This window comes from Chelonia mydas, chromosome 9 (assembly GCF_015237465.2).
Source record: "Chelonia mydas isolate rCheMyd1 chromosome 9, rCheMyd1.pri.v2, whole genome shotgun sequence".
Lineage (NCBI taxonomy): Eukaryota > Metazoa > Chordata > Testudines > Cheloniidae > Chelonia > Chelonia mydas.
In genome coordinates, this window is record NC_057855.1 from 50,883,109 (window position 1) to 50,905,660 (window position 22,552).

General features: G+C 45.7%; 2 protein-coding genes across 2 annotated transcripts in view; both read right to left on the minus strand.

Annotated features, from left to right (window-relative positions):
• Positions 1-16,173, minus strand: part of DZIP1L (DAZ interacting zinc finger protein 1 like) — a 39,483-nt gene extending 23,310 nt beyond the window's left edge. Inside the window, exons 1-6 of the mRNA XM_037909453.2 lie at positions 15,819-16,173; positions 6,663-7,241; positions 4,783-4,867; positions 3,274-3,398; positions 935-1,075; positions 65-202 (exon numbers count right to left, since the gene is read on the minus strand). Of these exons, the coding sequence (XP_037765381.1) occupies positions 65-202; positions 935-1,075; positions 3,274-3,398; positions 4,783-4,867; positions 6,663-7,178 (1,005 nt within the window). The 5' untranslated portion in view covers positions 7,179-7,241; positions 15,819-16,173. The remainder of the gene's footprint in view (positions 1-64; positions 203-934; positions 1,076-3,273; positions 3,399-4,782; positions 4,868-6,662; positions 7,242-15,818) is intronic.
• Positions 16,174-18,983: 2,810 nt separating this feature from the next.
• On the minus strand, positions 18,984-21,283 carry LOC102947436 (alpha-1,4-N-acetylglucosaminyltransferase). The gene is made up of 2 exons (XM_007056975.4): positions 20,855-21,283; positions 18,984-19,595 (listed from the first exon to the last, which is right to left on the minus strand). Exons 1-2 carry the CDS (start codon positions 21,263-21,265, stop codon positions 18,984-18,986), a joined length of 1,023 nt encoding a protein of 340 aa, XP_007057037.2. The 5' UTR covers positions 21,266-21,283.
• Between the last annotated feature and the right edge of the window lie 1,269 nt (positions 21,284-22,552).

Consider the following 22,552-nt stretch of genomic DNA (forward strand, 5'->3'; position numbering starts at 1 on the left):
CAGCTGGCTGATGGGAAACTGATCAGAACCAAATGGGCTGCTGCAGCTGGAGGCACTTCCTCACCTGTAATTCGATCTTCTCCCTCATGCCCTGGAGCTCTCTCTGAGTCAGTGCCCACTGCTGCTTGTCATCAGAGTCCTCATCCCGCAGGACCCCCAGATTGGATGCCACCAGGTTTTTGGCCTGCAGCTCCTGCAGTTTCTGGAGAGGATGGAAGGAGATATTTCTGCTTATGTCAGATACTAGCTAGCAATGGTACCTTATGGGGAAGTGACTCGAGCACTGATACCTGCGACTCACTTATCAAAATGCTGCATTGCCTGTCAGATGGGAGTGTTTGACCTTAGAATATTGTTTTCCTTTAGGTGAGACTTACCATAAAAATAACAATGCAACTGAACTAGACACAGGCAATCCTGGCTTGATATTGTACATGACATGGCGGGGTGTGGTAGGGAGTTTCCTTGAACAGGTCAATATTTCCCCCCATTCTGAGAGAGACCCATGTGTTGCCAAACTGGGGTACAATGGGGCATATTAAAATGCCAGGGCTACTGCAGGGCTGGAATACACAAGTCACCGAGCTCTGAAATCCCACTGACTCCACTGAGCTTGTTCAGCACCCCTTGAGGTCTCATTTCTGTGCTGTGATTCGTTTGGGTTCCCAGCACTATTTTAAACCAGTTTGTTTGCTTCCTAGTTTCACTGACATTTCCTTGTGTGACACTCCTTCACTTTCCGCATTGGTATAAAGGGGAGCTACACTTATGAGCCTGTGGATGAAAAACACCCTTGCCAACCTTTGATATTTTGTTCTGATCTGACGGCATTAGAGAGAAAAAGCAATGGGACTTATTGAGCCAACACACATGCCAGGGGGAAAGCTGAGCATCTGTTTCAACAGAAGAACATTAACCCTCACATTTCACTCACCCCTTCCAAGGCAGAGTTCTTGCTGGCAATGTCCTTGAATTCTGTCAGGAACAACTGCCGCAGGCCGTCCATTTCCTCCTGAAACTTTGTCCTCTCCTCCTCTTTCCATCTCTCAAATCCCCTTCTTCCCTCCTCTTCTCTCTAGAGGAAAACAGAGGCTTTCTAATGATTCACACCCCCCATCTTCTGGCCCCTCCCCAGTGAAATAAGCTCTGACAATCTGACTTCACAGATCAGTCAGCTTCTCTGAGCTTAGGTTGTATCTGCTCCCAAATTTTGTTTTGATTTAACAATATCGGTATAACTAAAGTGGCACCTCCCCACTCAAGCGTGGACGCAGTTATATTGGTATAAAGGTGCTTATTCCTATTAGGTATCCTGGTATCAGGCATAGTTATATCAGTATAACTACAGCCATACTAGCGCTTCTACCAGTATAACTATTTCAATATAAAATCACCACCCCAATTGACAAGAGTATGTAGTTATAGAATCGAAGAAGTGTAGGACTGGAAGGGACCTCGAGAGGTCATCTAAACCACTCCCCTGCACACAGGGCAGAACTACGTATTATCTAGACCACTCCTGACAGGTGTTTGTCTAACCTGCTCTTAAAAATCTCAAATGACGAAGATTCCACAGCCTCCGTAGGCAATTTATTCCAGTGCTTAATCACCCTGACAGTTCGGAAGTTTTTCCTCATGTCCAACCGAAATCACCCTTGCTGCAATTTAAGCCCATTGCTTCTTGTCCAGTCCTCAGTAGTTACGGAGAACAATTTTTCTCCTTCCTCCTTGCAACAACCTTTTATGTACTTAAAAACTGTTATGTCCCCTATCAGTTTTCTCCAGACTAAACAAAGCCAATTTTTTCAATCTTTTCTCATAGGTCATGTTTTCTAGACCTTTAATAGTTTTCGTGGCTCTTCTCTGGACTTCCTCCTATCTGTCCACATCTTTCCTGAAATGTGGCGCCCAGAACTGGACACAATACTCCAGCTGAGGCCTAATCAGCATGAAGTAGAGTGGAAGAATTACTTCTCATATCTTGCTTACAACATTCCTGCTAATACATCCCAGAATGATGTTTGGGTTTTTTTTGCAACAGTATTATACTGTTGACTCATATTTAACTTGTGATCCACTGTGACCCCCAGATCCCTTTCCGCAGTACGGCTTCCTAGGCAGTCATTTCGTTTTGTATATGTTCAACTGATTGTTCCGTCCTAAGTGGAGTACTTTGCATTTGTCCTTATTGAATTTCATCTTGTTTACTTCATTTCTCCAGTTTGTCCAGATCATACTGAATTTTAATCCTATCCTCCAAAGCACTTGCAACTCCTTCCAGCTTGGTATCGTCCACAAACTTTATAAGTGTACTCTCTGTGCCATTATCTAAATCACTGATTAAGATATTGAACAGAACGGGACCCAGAACTGATCCCTGCAGGACCCCACTTGTTATGCCTTTCCTGATTGACTTTGAACGACTGATAACTACTCTCTGAGAATGGTTTTCCAACCAGTTATGCACCCACCATACAGTAGCTCCATCTAGGTTGCATTTCCCTAGTTTGTTTATGAGAACAGTGTGAATTACCCAGAATTCCAAGTGGGCTTGTACAGCCCAGGTTGCCACAGCGTCACTGCTCTGGTACTCTAGCTAGCTAGATGAGAACTAGCTCAGATATGTCTAAAACCGGCTGCAGCCACACCCTGTGATTGCAGTGTAGACATACCCTTAGTTACACCACTGCAAAAAACATGTGTAGAGCCGGCTTTGGGCTAAAGTCAGGTCTACGGTGGAAAAGTTTGTTGGTATAATAATGTGAGTCAGGGCTATGACTTTATGACATTTTGATAGTGGCAAAAGCCCTAGTATAGTTGTAGTTATACTAGCAAAAGGGCCATTTGTCAGCATGGCTTATTCAGTTTCGGGGACTAGTATAAGCGATACCAGCAAAAGCACTCTTTGGCGGTAATAGGTGCATCTCCAGTAGGAGGGTTTGCTGGTATAGCACTGATTGTATATACCTGTATAGTGACACCAGCAAACCTTTTCTAGCGTAGACTAGGCCTAGAAAGTTTGAAAGTTTGTTTGTTTTTAAAGGAATGTTACTTTTAGGACATATCCAAAATTTTGTTACTGTCAAGCAGTTTTGCCTTTCATTGCAGATTTTCTGTGAAAAATTTCAAAAGAAATTAGAATTTTCCATGATGTTGGAAAACGTTCGCTGAGTTTTTCATTTTGTTTCAGGTCAAAATAAAATAAATGTTCCCCCTTCCTCCCTCCCTCCCCCATTTCCCCCCAAATCCTTGGAAATACATTTGTTTTCATACCTGAACCCTGCACTGAGTCTCAGCCTCTCTCTCAATTTCCAGCTGCATATGGGTCTCTTTCAGCTTCATTCTTAGTTCTTGAATCTCGTCCTCCATTTGCTCCACCTGCTTCTTCTTCTGTCTCTCTGTGAAGGCCATTCAAACCGAGGAACCATAAGTGACGTCCTGAATTGCCAGAAGCTTCTGCTGTGACTTATCTGGGATGTTTAGGATCTGATCCTGCTTTCATTAAAGCCGGAGGCAAAACTCTCGTTGACTTTAAAGCTTCAGGATCAGCCCTTGAGTCATTTGCCCCAGAAAAGGGGCTCAATTTTCCGCGAAAAATATTTGCAAAACGTGGCACATGTTCAAATTTGTAACAAAATTAAAAATGCCAAGCCATTTTTTGCTTTTCACTGCAGGTTTTTTTGAACAGCTGTTGCCATTTTAAAATAAGATACTTGGGCAAATGACTTAAGGATGGGACACATGAAGATATATGTATAACACCACTGCCCTCTGCTGGACAGAATGCATATCACAGCAGCTGCAGAGCCCTCCTTGAGTTGAGCTCAGCTTGCATTTTTTGTACCCAACGTTGTGATTTTTTCCTCCAGGCAACCTGTTTGTGGGTAGTGGAACAGGTGACTATGGTGTCTGTGTGGCTCCAGTTCTGAATTATCTTATCTGCCAAGTTGAAGCATCGGAATTCTGGTCTTGATAAGTGACTAAATAGATCCATAGATAGCAAAGTGCTTTACAAAGGAGATCAGTAGCATCATCTCTATTTTACAGATGGGGAAACTGAGGCACAGAAGGGGACATGACTTGCCCAGCATCACCCAGCAGGCCAGTGGCAGCACCAGGCTTAGAATTGAGATCTTCTGAGTTCCAGTCCATTGCTCTAGGCACTAGGCCACTCTGACTTTCCTTTTTTTTTTGAATAAAGGAGACATCTATATGTTTTCAAATGTGTTGTTTCTCATTTTAGATGCAAATGCTTCATTACTAATTTGGGATCTTCAGCAGTGCAGATGGGCGCCTAAGGTTAGTCATGTAGATCTATTTCTATGAACCTAAATTGATTTTCAGAGATGCTGAGTATCATAGTTATTAGGCTCACTGTACCTCACACAGCCCCTGGTCTCTCTGCCAGCACCCACTCTAAGTCCCAGCCCTGGGTCTGTCACCTCTTTTGAGGGGTGAGAAGATACATTTTTCCCACTCTCAGACTGGATGCTGGGTGACAATGCACTGCGATCACTGTAGCAGCTTGGACTTGGACTCAGACCCTGCAGTGCTGCTCCCATCAGGGCCTTGACAGAGGAAATTAGTGACCCAGCAGCTTCCTTAAAGGAAAGTATGATATACTTAGAACAAAAGTATTTCACAAAAAGCCAGTCTTAAAAACAATAAAGTGTGTTGCATGCCCATGTCGCTCCTCTCCAAGGCTTGTCATACCCTGCGGCTAGGAGGCCTAAAACCCTTCCAAAAAGAAGCCAAAGGAGAAAAGCTCAGCCCCATACTCACCAGCTTCGCTGGCCTCAGTGTGTCGACGCTGAACGTGGGCTTGGAGGTAGGAGTAGTTCATGAAGGCCTTGTCACACAGCTGACACTGGGCGTTAGAAAAAGCGAATGAGTGAAAGGGGTCAGATTACCAGAGTGCCATGCTCTCCCCATCCCATCCTATCATCCCACCCCAAACAAAAAGACTTCATTCTGTTAGTTGAAAGCAGAGTTCCCAACATACTTGGGACCTGTGTCAGAACCTTATCACAGCACGATTATCAGGAGTATCTTTACTCTGAGGCCAAAAGAGAACCTCTCGTAGGGGTGGAGAAGAAGAGACAATCCAAGAAAATGATTCAGAGACCGCTCAGGCTTGCAGGGAAAACTTTGGGCAAGAGATGACCAAAACAAGTCAATACTAGCCACAGGGTGATGAAGGACAAAAAAGAAGGGCTTTTATAAAGATATTCAGGAGGAAAGAAATACTAGGGAGAAAGAAGGCTCATTAACAAACGAGGAGGAGGATGAATTAATTATTCAAAAATGGCTGAAGTACTGCAATTAAAAAAAAATTGGTCTTCAACTTGAAAAAGATGGAAGTGAAGCTGGAGCCATTAATAAAGAAGGAAGAGCTGCAGCTAAGAGACGGTTTGGAATAGATGAATATAAATTCGATGGCTTGTAGGACATTCCCAAGTAAGGGAATTGGCTGACCGATGTGGTGATTTATTGGCAATCACTGGTTTTTAATAATTAATAATTGTACCACTGGGTAGGTACAATAAGACTGGAGGAAAGAAATGTGCTACCGGTTTCCAAAGAAAGAGTGATCCTAGATTTCCTGTCATATATCTATCATAGGTATTTATATGACCCCTAGGACTGTAGAATCTGAGGACCTCAGCTTGGATCCACAAAGGGCCTTTGGCATTGCAACCCCTAACTTTTAGGTGCCTAGCAAATCACAGGAACACACTGGGATCCACAGAGCCTGAGTGAGGCACCGAAGCTCCTTACACAAGGCATGGGGAGAGAGAGGCACCTAAGAATGGGATCCACAAAGCCAGCACGCTAGGCAGGGAGCTGTCTAAGATAGCCAATGGGAGATGCTAAGGAGAGGGGTGTGCCCTAAGCCACACCCCCTCCTGGAGTTAGGCACCTAAGTCTGGGCTGCAGGGAGGCCCCTTGCCTGGAGCTGGGCAACTTAGGTACCTCCCTCACTCCACACAAAACAGCCTGGGGGGAGAGGGAAGGAGGAGGATCTCCTCCCTTACATTTTTTAGCCCAGTAGTTAGAGCCCTCCCCCCAGATATGGGAGATCCCAGCTCAGCTGCCTGGGGGGAGAAGGGGTTTGACCAGGCATCTGCCACCTCTCAGGGGACTGCTCCAACCGCTGGGCTAGAGAGTGATTCTCACTGGCTCTGACCCAACTGACATTTGATGAAAGAGGAATGGCTTCAACAGGAGAGACTGAGGGAGACCCACCTCAGAATGTCCCATAGCCCAGTGGTTCAGGGAGCTCACCTGAGACGTGGGAGATCCCTGGTCAAATCCCTTCTCCTCAGTAGGCAGAGGGGGGACTTGATCAGGGTCTCCCACATCCTGGGTGAGTGCCTGAGCCACCAGGGCCATGATCCAGCCAAGCACTTAAGCACACACTTACCTGGAAGAAGAGCGGTAGTCAATGGAACTCTTCACCAGGTTCCAGTTCAGATTGGCTGGATCAGGGCTGAACAGGGAAGTTTTCTGTCTAGCGCCTGGTCTAGGTCACGCTTACCTAGTGCTGCTGGGGACTGAATTGCCATTGCCGCTGAGGTCAGTGATGAAAAGGCTCCTTCCTCTCATACCTCCAGGACAATCAAGGCTGGGAGGTTATTTTTGTTCTCTGCCCCAGAGCTCACCTTGTGGTAGTTATTGGTCCCAGCCTGCAAGAGGAGCTGTTGGGTGGCAATCATCTTCTTCCGCCTCCGGCTCTCCTCCTTCACTCCCTTCAACTCCTCCGCCTGCTTGTCCAGCTCCTGTTTGGTGCGCTTCAGCTCCTCCAGGGTAGCCTGCAGCTGCTCCTCCTGCAGCGCCAGGCTGGCAGTCAGGTACTCCTGCGAGTGCAGCAGGTACTCAATGGTCAGCTGTGCCATCTTAAGGACCTTTAAGAGAACCGGGTCTATGGGCTGCTGGCAGTGTGGACACTTCTCCGAGTCCAGGTTACAGAAGGTGACGCTGACAATGTTCTCTTGGAGCGTGGTCACGTCCAGCTCCCGAGCCACCCGCTCTACGTCTATGGCACTGAACCGCCTCCAGTCAACGCTGTCTCGACGGGACTGGAATTTGAAGGCGGGAATTCCACCTGGGTTGGTTAGCATGTTCCCAAAGACAACGCCACTATTTGGGTAGCTCATGGAGGCGGTGTGCCCTGGCATACCCAGCCACTTAGTTTTGAAGACAGGCCAATGCAATGGGTAGTATGTATTTTGGGAGAAAGGCTGGAAAATAAGGAAAAAAGGCTGGTAAGTACGTTTATTGTTTTTCACACACACAGATCTGCACTGAGCATGCACATCTACTGTGTGCATACACAAAGCTACCTTTCATCTGCATACATTCAAATCTCTGTGATCCTAGGGCTGGCCGCAACATTTTGTCAAAACATTTTTCAAAACAAAAAAATGGCTTTTTGAATTTTCGCAAGAAAGTTTCCGCTGTTGTTGGAATATTTTGGATTTTTGTCAAAAAAAAAAAAAAAACCCAACCAGCCCCTCCAATAGTTCGTTTTTATTTATTTTATTTATTTTTAATGAAAATCAAATTATTTTGAGGAAAATTTTCTTCAATTTTTTTTGGTAATTAAAATACATTTTTACCAACTCTGTATAGAACTCACCAATATACTGAAGATGCACGTACCCATAGTTTTTGCATATACATGTATGCCTATTCAAAGTCAGTGCAAACTGCTGTGCTCAACCCTTTTGAAAATCAGAGAACTTATTCAGGTGCCTAAATGTGTATTTAGGAGCCAATTTCAGAAAGTCACTTTTTAATATAGTGGCCTAAGCACTCACAATGGTACGCATACACATACCTACATTATACAAATACATATCTAATGTTCATACAAACACCTCTATACAGCACACCTATACTTAAAGGCTGCATACACACCTAAAACATATGCATGCACCCACTGTGTATGAATCCCAATATGTTTTAGGTGTGTATGCAGCCTTTAAGTATAGGTGTGCTGTATAGAGGTGTTTGTATGAACATTAGATATGTATTTGTATAATGTAGGTATGTGTATGCGTACCATTGTGAGTGCTTAGGCCACTATATTAAAAAGTGACTTTCTGAAATTGGCTCCTAAATACACATTTAGGCACCTGAATAAGTTCTCTGATTTTCAAAAGGGTTGAGCACAGCAGTTTGCACTGACTTTGACAGCAGTTTGCACTGACTTTGACAGCAGTTTGCACTGACTGTCTGCAGGTTTGGCCGATCATGGCTCCCACTGGCTGCGGTTCGCCTCTCCAGGCCAACCAGGGCTGTGGGAAGCGGCGCGGGCCAAGGGACGTACTGGCCGCCCTTCCTGTAGCTCCCATTGGCCTGGAGCGGTGAACCGCAGCCAGTGAGAGCCGCGATCGGCCAAACCTGCGGATGCAGCAGGTAAACAAACCGGCCTGGCCTGCCAGGGGCTTTCCCTGAACAAGTGGTGGCCCTCATTTGAGAACCACAGAGCTACAGCCACTGCTATAACTACACTGTATACATACACATGTACACACGCATAAAGACGCACATACCCATATAAAGCCTGTGTAAAAAGAAGAGACTATTAGAAAATGATTCTCTGTGAGGAAATGATATCAGTAGATTTTGTTAAATTCTGCAGGGAAATACATGTCAGCTACTGATATATTGAAGACCAAGCAACCACCAGATATGTGGAAAATCAACAAATGGTAACTATGCTGAACCATACTTTTCAGCTTTTAATACTTTAAAGTGGAAACTTTAAAAAGAAACCCATCCTTTTTGAGTTACAACTGTTTAAATGTTCTGTCTCTCTCTCACACACACATATACACACACACAGTTCTTCACGGTAGCACACAGTTCTGACTGCTTTCAAACACCACGTGTTAACCAGATACATTGCCTGTATTGCAGCATTTTTTATTTGTACCATCCACAGGCCAAAACCACTTTTTTGTGTGACCTAGCTCTGACTTAAATCTAAGTTATTCCATGACACAGTGTTTGGTCATTTTGTGTCCTAAAATATAGACCTACATATTAAAGCAGCTAGATAACCAGGCTTAAAAGATATTTTAAAAATCTGTAAACCTCTATACATAGTTTCAAGGAATCTTTCTCATTAGCCTTGGTAGCTGGAAATTCTATTGGGGGTTAATATCCACAAACTGTAAAATGTAACAAGTATTTAACTGTTAAAATCAGGACATCAGTTACAGGATTCTAAAATTCTGCTCTCAGTGTTTACAATCATCCTGAATGGGATGGGATACCTGCTGTTCTATTCCTACAGAGAAGTTATTTAGAAAAATTGCCATTTATAAAATGTTACATACCATATTTTCAGATCAACTCTGAACACCAAGAAGACTGACAACAAAGAGTTGTGTAGAGCAACAGTGTGTTACTAGGTGTGTCATGTGCAATAGTAACAAGATGCCTAAGGGCAGGCTATTGTAGACTTATACTGCCATCAGCCTGAGATCTCTAGGCGGTTAAAATAAACATGCGTTCATTGTCTGAAATTGTTTGAGGGTGCAGGGTGTGTGTGTCTGAAGCAAGTCATTAACAGGGCCAGGAAATGGAGTGAGAATTTATGCAGATCTGGGTACATGTCATGAATGCAGAGCTCTATCAGACTTTTCTGAGCTTCTGTCCAGGCTGAACTCCCAAAGGAAGATAAGGCAGCTCTTGTTCACAGGCTGTAGCACACTTAAATAGAGACTCATGGACCACAACCTCAGTTGGTGTAACTCAACATAGGTTCATCGACTTCAAAGGTAAGGATTTACACCAGGGGAGGATCCGTCCCATATGTTTCTCCTGAGTTGTGCCCAAGGGGGTAAAATGGAGTGACACATGGCAACAAGGAGAGGGAGAGTCACAAACAGCCCGGCTGAGAGAACTCGGCCAGAGTTCCCCCCACCCAGAACCACCCGAAGCCTAATCTGTCTATCTTAGGTGTGCATGTCCTGGGCCTGAGCCTGAGCCTGATCTCACCAACACCTATTTAACACAGGAGAAACCACGTGAACTTCAATGGAGTTGCCCCTCATTTGCAATGGTGTCAGCAGGAGGAGAATTGGGCTGGCTGTGACTAACACTGAAACACTTGTCCTGCATCCAAGGAACACAAGAAATTGTGAATTTGCAAATCAGCTACCTGCGGGCATTTGTCACAGTTGTATCTCCCCAGTAGTTCTCCAAGAGGGACAGTGTGCACCTGGGCAACATACTTCTGTCTACAATTGAATTTTTTGACCAAAAAATGGGATAGGCTTGTTTCCTGCTTCATAGATTTTTTGGAAGTGAATAAAAACCCTTTAAAAGCCCATCCTGCACGACCTGACTTTATCACTCATTGGGATAGAGCTGGCAAATAGGGTTGCCAGGCATCTGGTTTTCGACCGCAATGCCCAGTCAAAAAGGAACCCTGCCAGCTCTGGGAAAGCACTGCTGACCGGGCCATTAAAAGTCCAGTTGGCAGGGGCCCGGGGTTAAGGCTGGCTCTGTGCCTGCCCTGGCTCTGTGCAGCTCCCAGAAGTGGACAGCATGTCTGCCTCCTAGGCGCAGGGGTGATCGGGGGGCTCTGCGTGCTGCCTCTGCCCCCAGCGCCAACTCTGCAGTTCCCATTGGCCAGGAACAGTGGCCAGTCGGAGCTGCAGGGGCAGCGGGTACAGGCAGCATGCATTGCGCAGAGCCGACTGGCCACGCCTCCACCAAAGAGCTGGACATGCCAGGTGCTTCCAGGAGCAGTGCGAAGCCAGAGCAGGCAGGGGCCTGCCTTAGCCCTGCTGCACCGCCGACTGGGAGCCACCTGAGATAAGCGCTGCCCAGCCAGAGCCTGCACCCTGAACCCCCTGCCCCAGGTCAGAACCCCTCCCGCATCCTAACTCCCTCCCAGAGTCCACACCCCAACCCCTTGCCCCAGCTCTGAGCGTGCTCCTGTACTCCAAATCCCTTGGCCACAGCCCAGAGCCCCCTCCTGCACCTCAAACCCTTCATCCACAGCCCCAACCGAGAGCCCGCACCCCCAGCTGGAGCCCTCACCCGCTCCCACCCCCAATGCCCTGCCCCAGCCCAGTGAAAGTGAGTGAGGGTGGGGGAGAGCAAGTGACAGAGGGAGGGGTCCTCAGAGAAAGGGCAGGGCAGGGTAGGGCCATGGGGAAGGGGCAGGGCAAGGGTGTTCGGTTTTTTGCAATTAGAAAGTTGGCAACCCTAATGGTAAGGCTACCATGACTAATACCCGGATGCACCATATTTCTTGCCTGCAGAAGTAATGATTGCTATTCATTGTTTATTTAGGATTTGCACTGTGGTAGTGTCTAGAGGCCCCAGTTGAGATCAGAACTCCAGTGTGCCAGGCGCTGTGAAAAAACAGGCACAAACCCCAGCCCTGGCTCATAACAGTTAATCGCAGCCAGATGCACGCAAGCTGAGATTAACCCAGCCAACTCCTGTCAGTTTTCTGTGTCCTGCAGTGACACGTCTATTTCACTGTTGCTGTGACAAACAAAGGGGACCCCTGAGAGTGGGACTGTCATGCAATGTGATATTCAATATGATCTGGGGACTGGAATGCTGAGCAGCGCTCTGTGAAATGGAAACCTGCAGGGATCGCTTCTAGCCTTGGGTTATCAGCTCCTGTTGTTATGGTTACCTAGGTAATAACAGTGTCGAAAGCGCGCTGTACTGTTTATATATAGCAAAAGTAACTGCAGGGCTGCTGCAGAAATACAGAATTATAGAGAACACAACGTTCTAGTATATTACATATATTTATAGTATTTTAGAGAGCGTGAATGAGAGAGAGTATAGTCCTGCTGGGTGAGGAGATGGGGAATCAGTCACTTCAGGGCATAAACTGATCACTGTATGGGTCAAAAGATATATAGTAGTGTACAACTGGCTCCTTATGGGAGCTTTTGCCTTCTTCTGAGGCATCATGTGCTGCCTTAGCCACTCCTGAAGGCAGGGTCTCACACTAGATTGATCGATGGATTGGTTTTGTATGAGAAATCCTAAGTTCCTCCCATTGCAGTCAAAGGGGACAACAGGGGTATTCTCTTCCATGAGGGAAACCAGCCCATGGAATATGAAATCTTCCCAAACCCGGGGTGGGACAAGAGAGGTAGGGAAAAAGGAGAAAAGACCTGGGTGCTTATCTCTAACCGTCCAGAATATCTGTTTTGCCGTTTGCTTTTTAAAAAACCTGGGAAATTCCACACACAAACCCAACATGAAAAGAACATTACTGAGTTTTCAAAGGCAAGCACTCAAAAGCTAAGAATTGCCAGAATTGAGGTTGTCTTTACAATCTTCATTTAGCTCTTCTTGAGCACTATGGCATGGTCTTTAATCACATGATCATATACTAATACAGACACAGACAACATTAATGCTGGCATTTCCTGACTTTTGCATGTTCAACTTTGCAACCTAAATAGTATTTTTAACATAGGTTTTTGTATGTAATGTGTAACGAGATCTTGTGTATTGTGTGTAATTGGTCAGTAAAGTTATTTGAAGCCCACCATGCCTTTGTTGTTTCTATGTAGTATTTCTGTTGTGTAAAATGCAAAAGACACAACAATCTCTTTTTGCATTGAGGGAGTGGCGCTGATTTACACCAGCTGAGGATCTGGCCCTATAAATTCAGTTTGCCTCTGTTCCAGGACTTCCTCTGCCATTACACGACTGGAGGGACCCAGTTGTTTAGCTCAGCACATATAGCTAAGGAGAATGTCTCCCCCAACTCCTCTGGAAGCCCGCCCATCCCTGTAACACAGACAAAAAGAGGCATCTAGGGCTGAATCCAAATTCAATAAATTTGGCTCCCCATCCAACTTTGTAGCCAGCAACACAGTCTGAATGTCTCCAGGTTGCCTCAGCCCTGGTACACTTCCTGTGTATTGTCAGAGCACTAATTAGAATCCACTAACGAGCTGCTCCATGACACTGGAGGCAGGTGTTGTTGTGCAATCTCATTAATATTCATGGTCTCCTTGCCCTCCTAGGGAATGGTGTTTAACCTGATTTTCATCATGAACTTGGTGCCTGGCAATACAGCCTCTAAGCATGCTGTTGCTTACCGTAAGTGTGTGTTGGGGTGACGGTGAACTGTTTGCCTTTGCCGTAGTTTTCCGCAGGCTCATTGATACACAGCACTGCATGGAAGGACCTTGGTGGGTGGCTTTGTTTTGTACGGTCAAATTCTATTTCCCATGGTATCAGACTGAGCCAAGGGAGCCCACTGATGGCCCAACCCCAGGTTAGGACTCTAAATGGCAGAAGGGACAAGGCACTGCAGGGCTGTCCTCACACAAGGAGAGCCACTCCAGCTGCTGGGGCAGGCACTGAGGCCACCAGATCTGGGCCAGATCCTCAGCTGGTATAAATCAGCACAACTCCCTTGATTTTCAGGGCACTGTGGTGATTTGCACCAGCTGAGGATCTCTGCGTGAAATCCTTCCCCAATGAAGGACCATGGACTACAATGGAGCCAGGACTTCACTGTTTGTCCTCAGCTGTGTCCAAGCATGTCAGAGTGCTGTACAACTAACTCAGCACAGTGGCATTAACTCTCCATTGTGTAAATCTGAACCCCCCAAAAGCATTGATCGTTTTGGCTTCCATAGCATTAAATTGGGGTTAATGTTTTGAGTTCATCCTCAAATTCCAAGGAAAAAACTGGTCATAGATTAGTACAAAATGAGGCTAAGAAAAGGCCACAACTTTTAGAAATTGAATGAGGAGTTTCCTTGTGTACTTTGAGAAACCACTCCCCACCTAATCATTGTGAGAGATGAAGTAGCTGATAAATGCAGCCTCTCCAGTGTATTATTCTGAAAAGAGGCTAACTGTAAGTCTACAACTAGGTTTGGAAGGATTAGATTTTTATCGGTAAATGTCGGCAAATGTTGATTTCACTGTACACATACAAACCAACAAAAATATTTCCATAGATAATAATCAAAATATACAGGAAGGTAAAGGAAGAAAAATGCTGCTTGAGAACTTATTAGGCTCTGATTTAACACTATTTACATTGTATATTGTGATGTGATGTTTGACGGTTTGTTTTAACGATTAGAAAACTAGGGGCAGGTTATTGGAGGGGCTGAGGGCCTTCCCCCTCCTCTTACTTATTTGTATTATCAAAGCACCTAGGAGCCCACAGTGCTAGGTGCTTTACAAACCCACAAGTAAAAGACAGTCCCTGCGCTAGGGAATATACAATCTAAAGATTATTTAGTTAAGGTCTGTAAAGCACTTTGAACATGCAAAGGGTGTAAATCAGTGTTAAGTATTATCAAGTATTATCGAATCTTCCACCAACATTGTTTCCTATCTCTCCATTCCCATTCCCACCCCCCATCCTCCCCCCCCCCCCCCCCCGCTATCTGAGCATTCTAGGGACATTCTGGTTATTTTGTTGGCCTTTTTTTCCCTTCTGAAAAGCACTCGAGCTGTGGGGAAGACTAAAGCATCCCATTCACACAAGAGGAGCCAGCAGCTTCTCCCCCGCCCCCCCACTCCCACCCTGCTTATTTGGAAATTTGTCCCTTGGAAAAAAGTTCCCAAATGCTGGCAGCTGTATTACAGCGGAACAGCATAGGGTGGCCCTCAATTCTCAACCCTCACTCTAGGGCTACCACCTGAACAGTATTTGACAGGCCTGGCCATTTTTTAAAATAGATTTGCCAGTTGCCAGAAAAATAATTTAATCTGCTCGGTTTTTTTTACGTGAGTCTAAAGATTTTCATTATTCTGCCAATACACTGGGATACATAAAAGTGTCTGTGTCCAGCTAGAGATGCTGCAGTGTTCCCACTTCCACGGTTTAAGTGAAAACAGATCAAAACTGTTGAAAAGAGAGCAGCTGTCCGCCCACCAACACACAAGCGCACTGTGTGTGTGTAAGAGGGTTTGAGTCACAGGAGAGTGAGGAAACCTGCCATATTATCAGTCTTATCTATATGTGTTCTATCTCTAGATACTATAAATGGCTGTTGGGGGTGGTGGTGTTGTGGAGTTGGCTTGGGGGTTGGGGTTGCAGTGGGCTTGCTTTGGAGGGTGCTGTGTTTTTTGCATTTCAAAGGTGGTGACCCCACCTCATACAGGCAAATATCCCACTGGCTTCAGAACCAGATTATAGACTTCAGGATTTGGGCCCTGGTTCAGAAACTGCTTAGCAGGCTAACAGCCCTCCCCCAGACCCGGAGTGAGTGACAGCAGAGTGCCATCCCCTCCTTTCTTGGCAGGGTATACTTGCTCCAGACCTCCCTTCCTGGGGAAGCCACACAAAACTCTCTTTCTCCTGCATGGATGCAACAGAAACACCCTCTAACTGCTGAAGCAAGCCAGGGATTCCGTGTGCAGATCCCAGGCCTCACGGGCTGGTTGTAAAAAATCCCCACCCTCTGCAAACCTAGCACACAGCCAAGTGGAGGTGGAGTGGGATGTACCCGTGCTCGGTTAGCCTGCTAGAGACATGACACAGCAGCTAATACTTAACCAAGCGGAACCTCTGCAATACTTCCTTTTCCAAAGCATGAGTGCGAACAGAAGCTCTTTCCAACTAACACAGTGTTTCTCAGGGATCGGTCCGTGCACGGCACCAGTCCCTGAGATCTCCCTGACACAGTTTAGGAAGGCAGCAAGCTTGTCCCTGGTATCAAAAAGGTTGAGAAACGCTGGCTTGAGCCCTCCTCCGAGCTAGACTTTTACATACAGTATTTATTACTCGACCAGCCAGGAGAGACTGCAAATCCCAGCCCTAGGACACAAGAAAAGCAAATCCTTACCTGTCCCCAGAGAGGGAGAGTTTGGAAAGAGTCTAGAAAGGTCGCCTTGGAGTGATGAACGCAGAGTGTTAAAGTCGTTCCTAACACAGAAGGGCCATGCAAAGCTGCATGGAAAACAGGGAGGGTTTCCTGTGCTGTAACACTACACCCCTCCCTGCATCTCCCACCGGGAAATTCAAAGCCACCCAAGAAAAGCAGCTGTCAGTGCTTAGCTCAAGCAAAATCCCAGTTCCCTTGTCCCAGCATAGGGAGAAAAATACATCTCAGCCTATGCCTTTGTGCTGATGAAAGCAGCCTGCCCTGCCTCCCCCTCCCCCGAGAAGGCTTCTCCAGGGAAAAACAAATGGTAAAATGCTCCCTAAAGCCAAGCTGTTGCTCTGGCAACACTTGGTTTGACTCTCCTCTACCATGTAGCCTCTTGACACTGGTGTAGCTTTAGGTACTTCGGTGCAGTTACTCCTGATTGACTGTGGTGAGTGAGAGGAGAATCAGGCCCCATGATTTAAGGGAACAGAGCTCAGGGTTCACTGTGCGTGTGCGTGTGTATACGTGTACATACTCCTGCTAGTTAATTCTACTGTAACTTGTGCAGCATAGAAAAGGCTACAGCTTGCAGTCCACTTGTTAGCGGCTGTGTTTACAAAAGACACCATATCACAGATGGCAAACATTTGATAATGGGTTATTAAACTGCCATCCCCTGGGCTTTGGATTTCTAAACAGCCTTTCAAGCAGAGCAGAAACAGATTTGCTATTTAGACTTGTTTGAGGTCTGGGCTTGAAAAGATTTGAACTAACACTGGGAAAGAATCCAGCTTACATTTCTTTCTAAGTAAATGAAACCCCCTAATAAAAGGCCAGGAGACTAAAAGCTGGGAAGACCTTCTGCTGTTGTGGCTTGCAAATCATACCACAGGGAAGATAGGGGGAGGGTTTGTACCACAGAGTGGAGATGAACATCATGGTGAATTACAAGGGGTGAGGGTGAAAGATCTTGTCATTCTTCTCCTAAGGTTTAGCTACACTGCAGCTGAGGTGTAATTTCCAGGACAGGTGTAAGGATTTAGGGATGAGGACCCAGTTCTGCAGAACCTGGGACACCACCATGTGCAAAGTCACAGCCAGGGAGCATGGTGGAGAGTAGGAGCTGCAGGACGTACGGCCCAAGTGGCCCAGAGTGGCAGTATCCTGTGGCCCTTTGATTTGCCAGGAGCCCTATTTAACCCTGGAGGGTGTCCCAGGAAGCTGACTCCTGACTGCAGCTTGGCGCTATCTCTGGTCTCTGACCCTCATTGACTTTGATCCCGACTCTTATTTATTGAGCCTGGATCTAGCAATTCCTCTGACCGCTGTCCCTACTGTGTGGATCCCAGCCCAGCTGTAACTGCTTGGCCACACTGCCTGTGCCGTGATCTCTTACATTCTGTAAATATTCATGTGCTACCTCTGATTGAGCTAACATGCTAAAAACTGCCGTGTAGCCACAGCCTGGCAGAGGCCAACTGCCTGCGGAGGTACCAAAGTTCGTGCTTTCTCTGCCCCAATGCGTATTTAATTATTCATACAAAGTGGACCAAGCTTCATCAGGAGAGACTCTCACATCAGAATACCCCATAGTTCAGAGGCTTGGTCAGTCCCCTGAGAGGTGGGAAGCCTAGGTTACAATCCCTTCCCCTTGCCAGGCAGAGGGGGGAATTGAACTGGTGTCTCCTTCACTGGGTGTGAGTTTCCTAACCACTGGGCTAAAGGTTATAAGGGAGGCCTCCTTCCCCTGCCCATTTTGTGCTGTTAGGAGTGCTCAGAGCACACCTACCAATCTGGGCCCTGCAGGCAGCGCATGTGAGTAGAGGCAGAAACATAGGTGCCAAGGGAACTTAAATCATGAGTTCAGCACCTACAGGGTTAGGCAGTAGCTGAATGGGGGGTTTTATGGATTGCAGTAGTGCCTAAAACTGGGCTTTAAGTGCCTAGGTTCTGTTGGGGATCTAAGCCTTCATCTCCATGCCTGAGTTCTCCAGCTGTACAATGGGGAGAATAGCACTTCCCATCCTCACAAGTTGTTGGGAGACGAAATTCAATAATTTAAGTGAGCTGCCCAAATGCTGTAAGAATGGGGCCACATAAGTACTTAGATATATTAAGAAACAAAGAATAAACACAACCCCCTTTCCTCTTCACTCCATCCCAGAAGCTTGAAGGAGGCTTGAGAGGGGAATACAAATGCAGAGCCACTGGAGTGGGTTAGATATTTTATTTATATGTGAATTTAAAATGCCACTGTCCAAAAGGTAGTGTACACCATAGCTGAAGCAGAAGAGAGGAAAAATAAACAATGTAAATGAACACTTGGAGTGGGGCAAGTTTGAGCTACGATTGTCATTATATTCATTATTACTGAACATTGATATTACAGTAGCACCAAGAGGCCTCAGCCAGTTTGGGGCTTCATTGCACAAAGTGCTGTACAACCACACAGCAAATGGCAGGGAAAAATTTCCGAAAGCATCTAAGGGGCCAGATTTTTAAAGGCATTTAGGCACCTAAAGATGCAGATAGATGCCTAATGGGATTTGCAAAAGCACTTTTCTGCATCTGTAGAAACCAAATATCTTTGAAAATCTGACCCTTGGGTTCCTAGGTCGCACTAATTTTCAGTGGATATGTGGCTCCCAAAGCCAACATGACTTGAAAATGGGACTCAGGCTCCTAGATCACTTAGCTGCTTTGGAAAATTGTACCCTAAAGGACAAAACATACTTACCATTAGTGATGACATAATATTTACACCCCTACCTTCCTACACAGTTGGGGGGTGGGATAGCTCAATGGTTTGAGCATTGGCCCACTAAACCCAGGGTTGTAAGTTCAATTCTTGAGGGGGCCATTTAGGGATCTGGGGCAAAAATTGGGGATTGGTCCTGCTTTGAGCAGGGGGTTGGACTAGGTGACCTTCTGAGGTCCCTTCCAACCCTGATATTCTCTGATTTCATTAGGTCCTGGGGAAACTTGGGAGAAGAGGTGGTTTCTGAGAGACTCTTTCCTACAAAGTGGTCTGCAGACAGAAATTGGCTGAGTCACTGACTAAGAGGAGGTACACATTGTGCAGTTTATTTTAGTCACAGGACTATCAGGGCTGGAAAGGACACCTCGTTCTGCTAGATCCAGTCATTCAGTCTTATTTCGTTGCATATGACCACTGCCTTCTGTCCCTTGAATAAGGGCCTTATAAGTGGTGGGGCAGTATGTTTTGTACAGATTTTCCACTAATGTGTTACTTCCTGCAACCACAGTCTTGTGTTCCTTGTTCATGAATCTCCACAAGTGCAAAGCATAGGAGTTGTTGAAGTTAGGGCTTCTCTTCCAAACCTTGTAGTACTGCCTCCATGCTGGGTAAGGGATGGGGTAGAAACGCTGAGGGTGTAAGAAGGAAATGTTCTGACAGCTCTGATCCTCCACATTATGGAAATTGGTCAGGTTGCACAAGGCTTGCAGCCTTCTCATCATTAAGATGAGTCCTTGGTTTCCCCAAATGCGTCCATTGTAGTTTTGAACAAAATCTTTCATGCAATCCCAAATGAACCAGTGATGGTGAGAAAAGCCAAAAACCACACTGCTGGAGACCTTGGAAGCCTCGGCCGATGGGAAGTTTGACAGTGCAATAGGCCTGATGGAGATGACATCTGTGTCCATGTAGATCCCACCGTATTTCCAGATGAGTGCAAGTCTGCTGGCGTCAGAGCTGATATGAACCCAGTGTTTTGCCTGGGTTGCATTTACCTGCGGAGTTGGAAAGGGATCATAGAGATGCAATTGACTCCACTTCGAAACACCTGATCCTATTAGCTATATATTCTATAAAACTCAACAGTATCTATCCTTACTTTAATCCCTTTAAAATTAATGGCTGTTTTTCTTTTTCAGCTATGAAACTTTGCTAGAAAAAGGCAAGAGCAGATGTAGGTTTTGTTCAATGTGATTCTACAGGTGTTTCCAAGGTGCAGTAAACTCCAAGGAAACATGCAACATTTATGAAATAATGAGAATATGAATCATGAACTGTAATTTCCACAAAAACAAACTCCCCCATCTCAATTTACACACTCACTGTCTGATACGAAGCCCGTGGGATTCAACTGAAAGATTCTCATTGATTTCAGTGAGCTTTGGAATAGGCCCCTCCTGGCAAACTCTAAAGAGGGTAAAAAGTGAGAGAAATTCAGGCCTTGGGTTATGCTGGTGCACGGAGGACTGGTGTACCAGTATAGCAGCCAGGTCCCTGTTTATTTTCCAGACTCTCCACTTCCATTTAAAAATAAATAAAATAATGACGTCCTTAGCTATAATGGTTGCCAATAGACCCATGGAAATATGAAACAAGTGCAGAATAATGCAGTGATGTCTGCCTGAGTTTTTAGACAGGACTCAAAGGACTCAGAACAAGAACTCAGAGGGGTGTGAACTCCCTGAACAACAGTTCTGAGAGGCCTGGTTGGAGCTTGGAAGAGCATCACTGCCTTTTTCCCCCCAAAATTGACCTCTGAATGACCCTCTCACTTCTAGAGCTGTCCCCAGACATTTTCATTGCTGTGTCTAACACCTTTAACAAGCACTGAAATCATTTTCACAAGCCTTAAAAGCTCACTTTAAATTCACGCTGACTGAAATTTTTCAAATACAACATTTTTTATCAATACATTGCCTTTTTTGAAAAAAATGGTGATTTACCATTTCCTGATGACAGGAGTTATGGTAAATGGAACATTTCAATAATGATTTTGATTAACCATATTTTACCAAAATGGTTAATCAAAATCATTATTGAAATGTTCCATTTACCATAACTCCTGTCATCAGGAAATGGTAAATGTCCATAACAATTTCAATAAATATTTTGACTAACGCATGGCAAACTGTCATGAACAAGGGGTTGATATTGGGTGCAACAAAATGACAACAGCTTCAAAAAAGTGCAAAAATGTTCTTTTCATTTTCCACCACCTCTACTTTAAATCTTGTTCAAAAACATTTCCTCCCACCTTGTGATACCATGGCAGCAGAGGTGTCTCCTGGAACAAAGTTTCCATCTGGAAAGGAAAAATGAAGACATTCTTCATAGCAGATAAAAGTGAGAAGGCTGCGTAAGTGGAATTTGAATCCAGCCACGTGCTATTGTTCAGCCCTTTCATGAAGAAAACAACAGGTCTGTCATGGTAGATCCTGGCAGCAGACTCCGCAGAACATGAAACCAGTGGAGGAGGCTCAAGGCGATCTGTGATCTCCACAAAGATGATGCTTCTGCTCTGGCTCATAACATCCTCTTGTGTCAGGAATTGCTTAGCAATAGGCATGCATGAGAAGATGCAGCCAGACCGCAGGGAGAGTTTATAGAACAGGGCAAAGACAAAGACAAAAAGGAACCAGAGCACTATTTGGATCTCCTTCAACATTCTTGCTTTTCCTTGGACATCTGAGTCTTAATAAAAAACAAACAAAGTCAATGTCTGTGGTTCATTGTTTATCGCTGGGAGAAAAAATGTGACAGGACAGGATTTCAAAAATTATTATTACCTTGGATTATTTCTTATGAGATTGAGAGCATATTACAAAACTGGGGACTCAAGAGTTAAACTAAATCACATAACTGAGTTGGCATAAGCCTCGGACTCACGCTGCAGTTTATGAAAATGACTTGTTAACTGTCTATGGCAGTGGTTCCCAAACTTGTTCCGCCGCTTGTGCAGGGAAAGCCCCTGGCAGGTCGGGCCGGTTTGTTTACATGCCGTGTCCACAGGTTCGGCCTATCGCAGCTCCCAGTGGCCGCGGTTCGCTGCTCCAGGCCAATGGGAGCTGCTGGAAGCAGTGGCCAGTACATCCCTCGGTTCGCGCCACTTCCAGCAGCTCCCAATGGCCTGGAGCAGCGAACCGCGGCCACTGGGAGCTGCGATAGGCTGAACCTGCGGAAGCGGCAGGTAAACAAACCTGCCTGGCCCGCCAGGGGCTTTCTCCGCACAAGCGGCGGAACAAGTTTGGGAACCACTTGTCTATGGGTTGGAGCCCTGAAGTTTGCAGTCCTCAAACCAAAGATGTTCTCTACTGAACTTAATGGAATTCAGTGTCAACAAAAAGGGCCCTAGGTCATAACAGTAAGGAGAAACTGCCTGGACTCTAGTTGAGTGGCATGCTGCACACAAGCAAGGGACCCTCCTGAGCTAAGGTGGTGGGTGTTTGAAGAAGACCCAGGTAAAGGCCCCGATGAACAACCTTCTCTCTTGTCTTAGGAACTCCATATAAAGGAGCAGAAGAATCAGTCACTCACACCTTTCAGATTATATGAAATCCCAAAAGAAGTGGGTAGTGTATTTTTGTATGTATATTCTCACTCCAGGGCATTGGTAATATTAGAAGAAGCCCAGTCTACTTGGCTGTGCAGTCCCTGTAGAAGCCGAGTTATTATCCATTAGTCCTCTGTTTTCTTTTGGCTGCATGAAGTGAAAAATAAATGCATAGGCCAAATTCAGCATTCCTGCACAACCCAGTAGATCAGAAGTTGCTGCATAAGAGGCAGAATTTGGCCCTATATCTGGACTGGACTGTGTTTCAGGTGCATTCACACTGAGTGTGCCACTTGATTGCATGTTACCAGTGCATATCCATTATAGACAGATCTGCCAATACTCATTAGCCAGCCTGAGGTTTTGAACAGCAGCCTCAGTGCCTAAGGGGGCCACTTGTTT

Excerpts from the sequence above, each read along its gene's own strand:
- LOC102947436 (XM_007056975.4), bottom strand. The coding sequence starts at position 21,265 with ATGTTGAAGGAGATCCAAATAGTGCTCTGGTTCCTTTTTGTCTTTGTC. Across the intron at positions 19,596-20,854 it reads TGCTGCCATGGTATCACAAG|GTAAATGCAACCCAGGCAAA; the intron begins GTGGGAGGAAAT and ends CCAACTCCGCAG.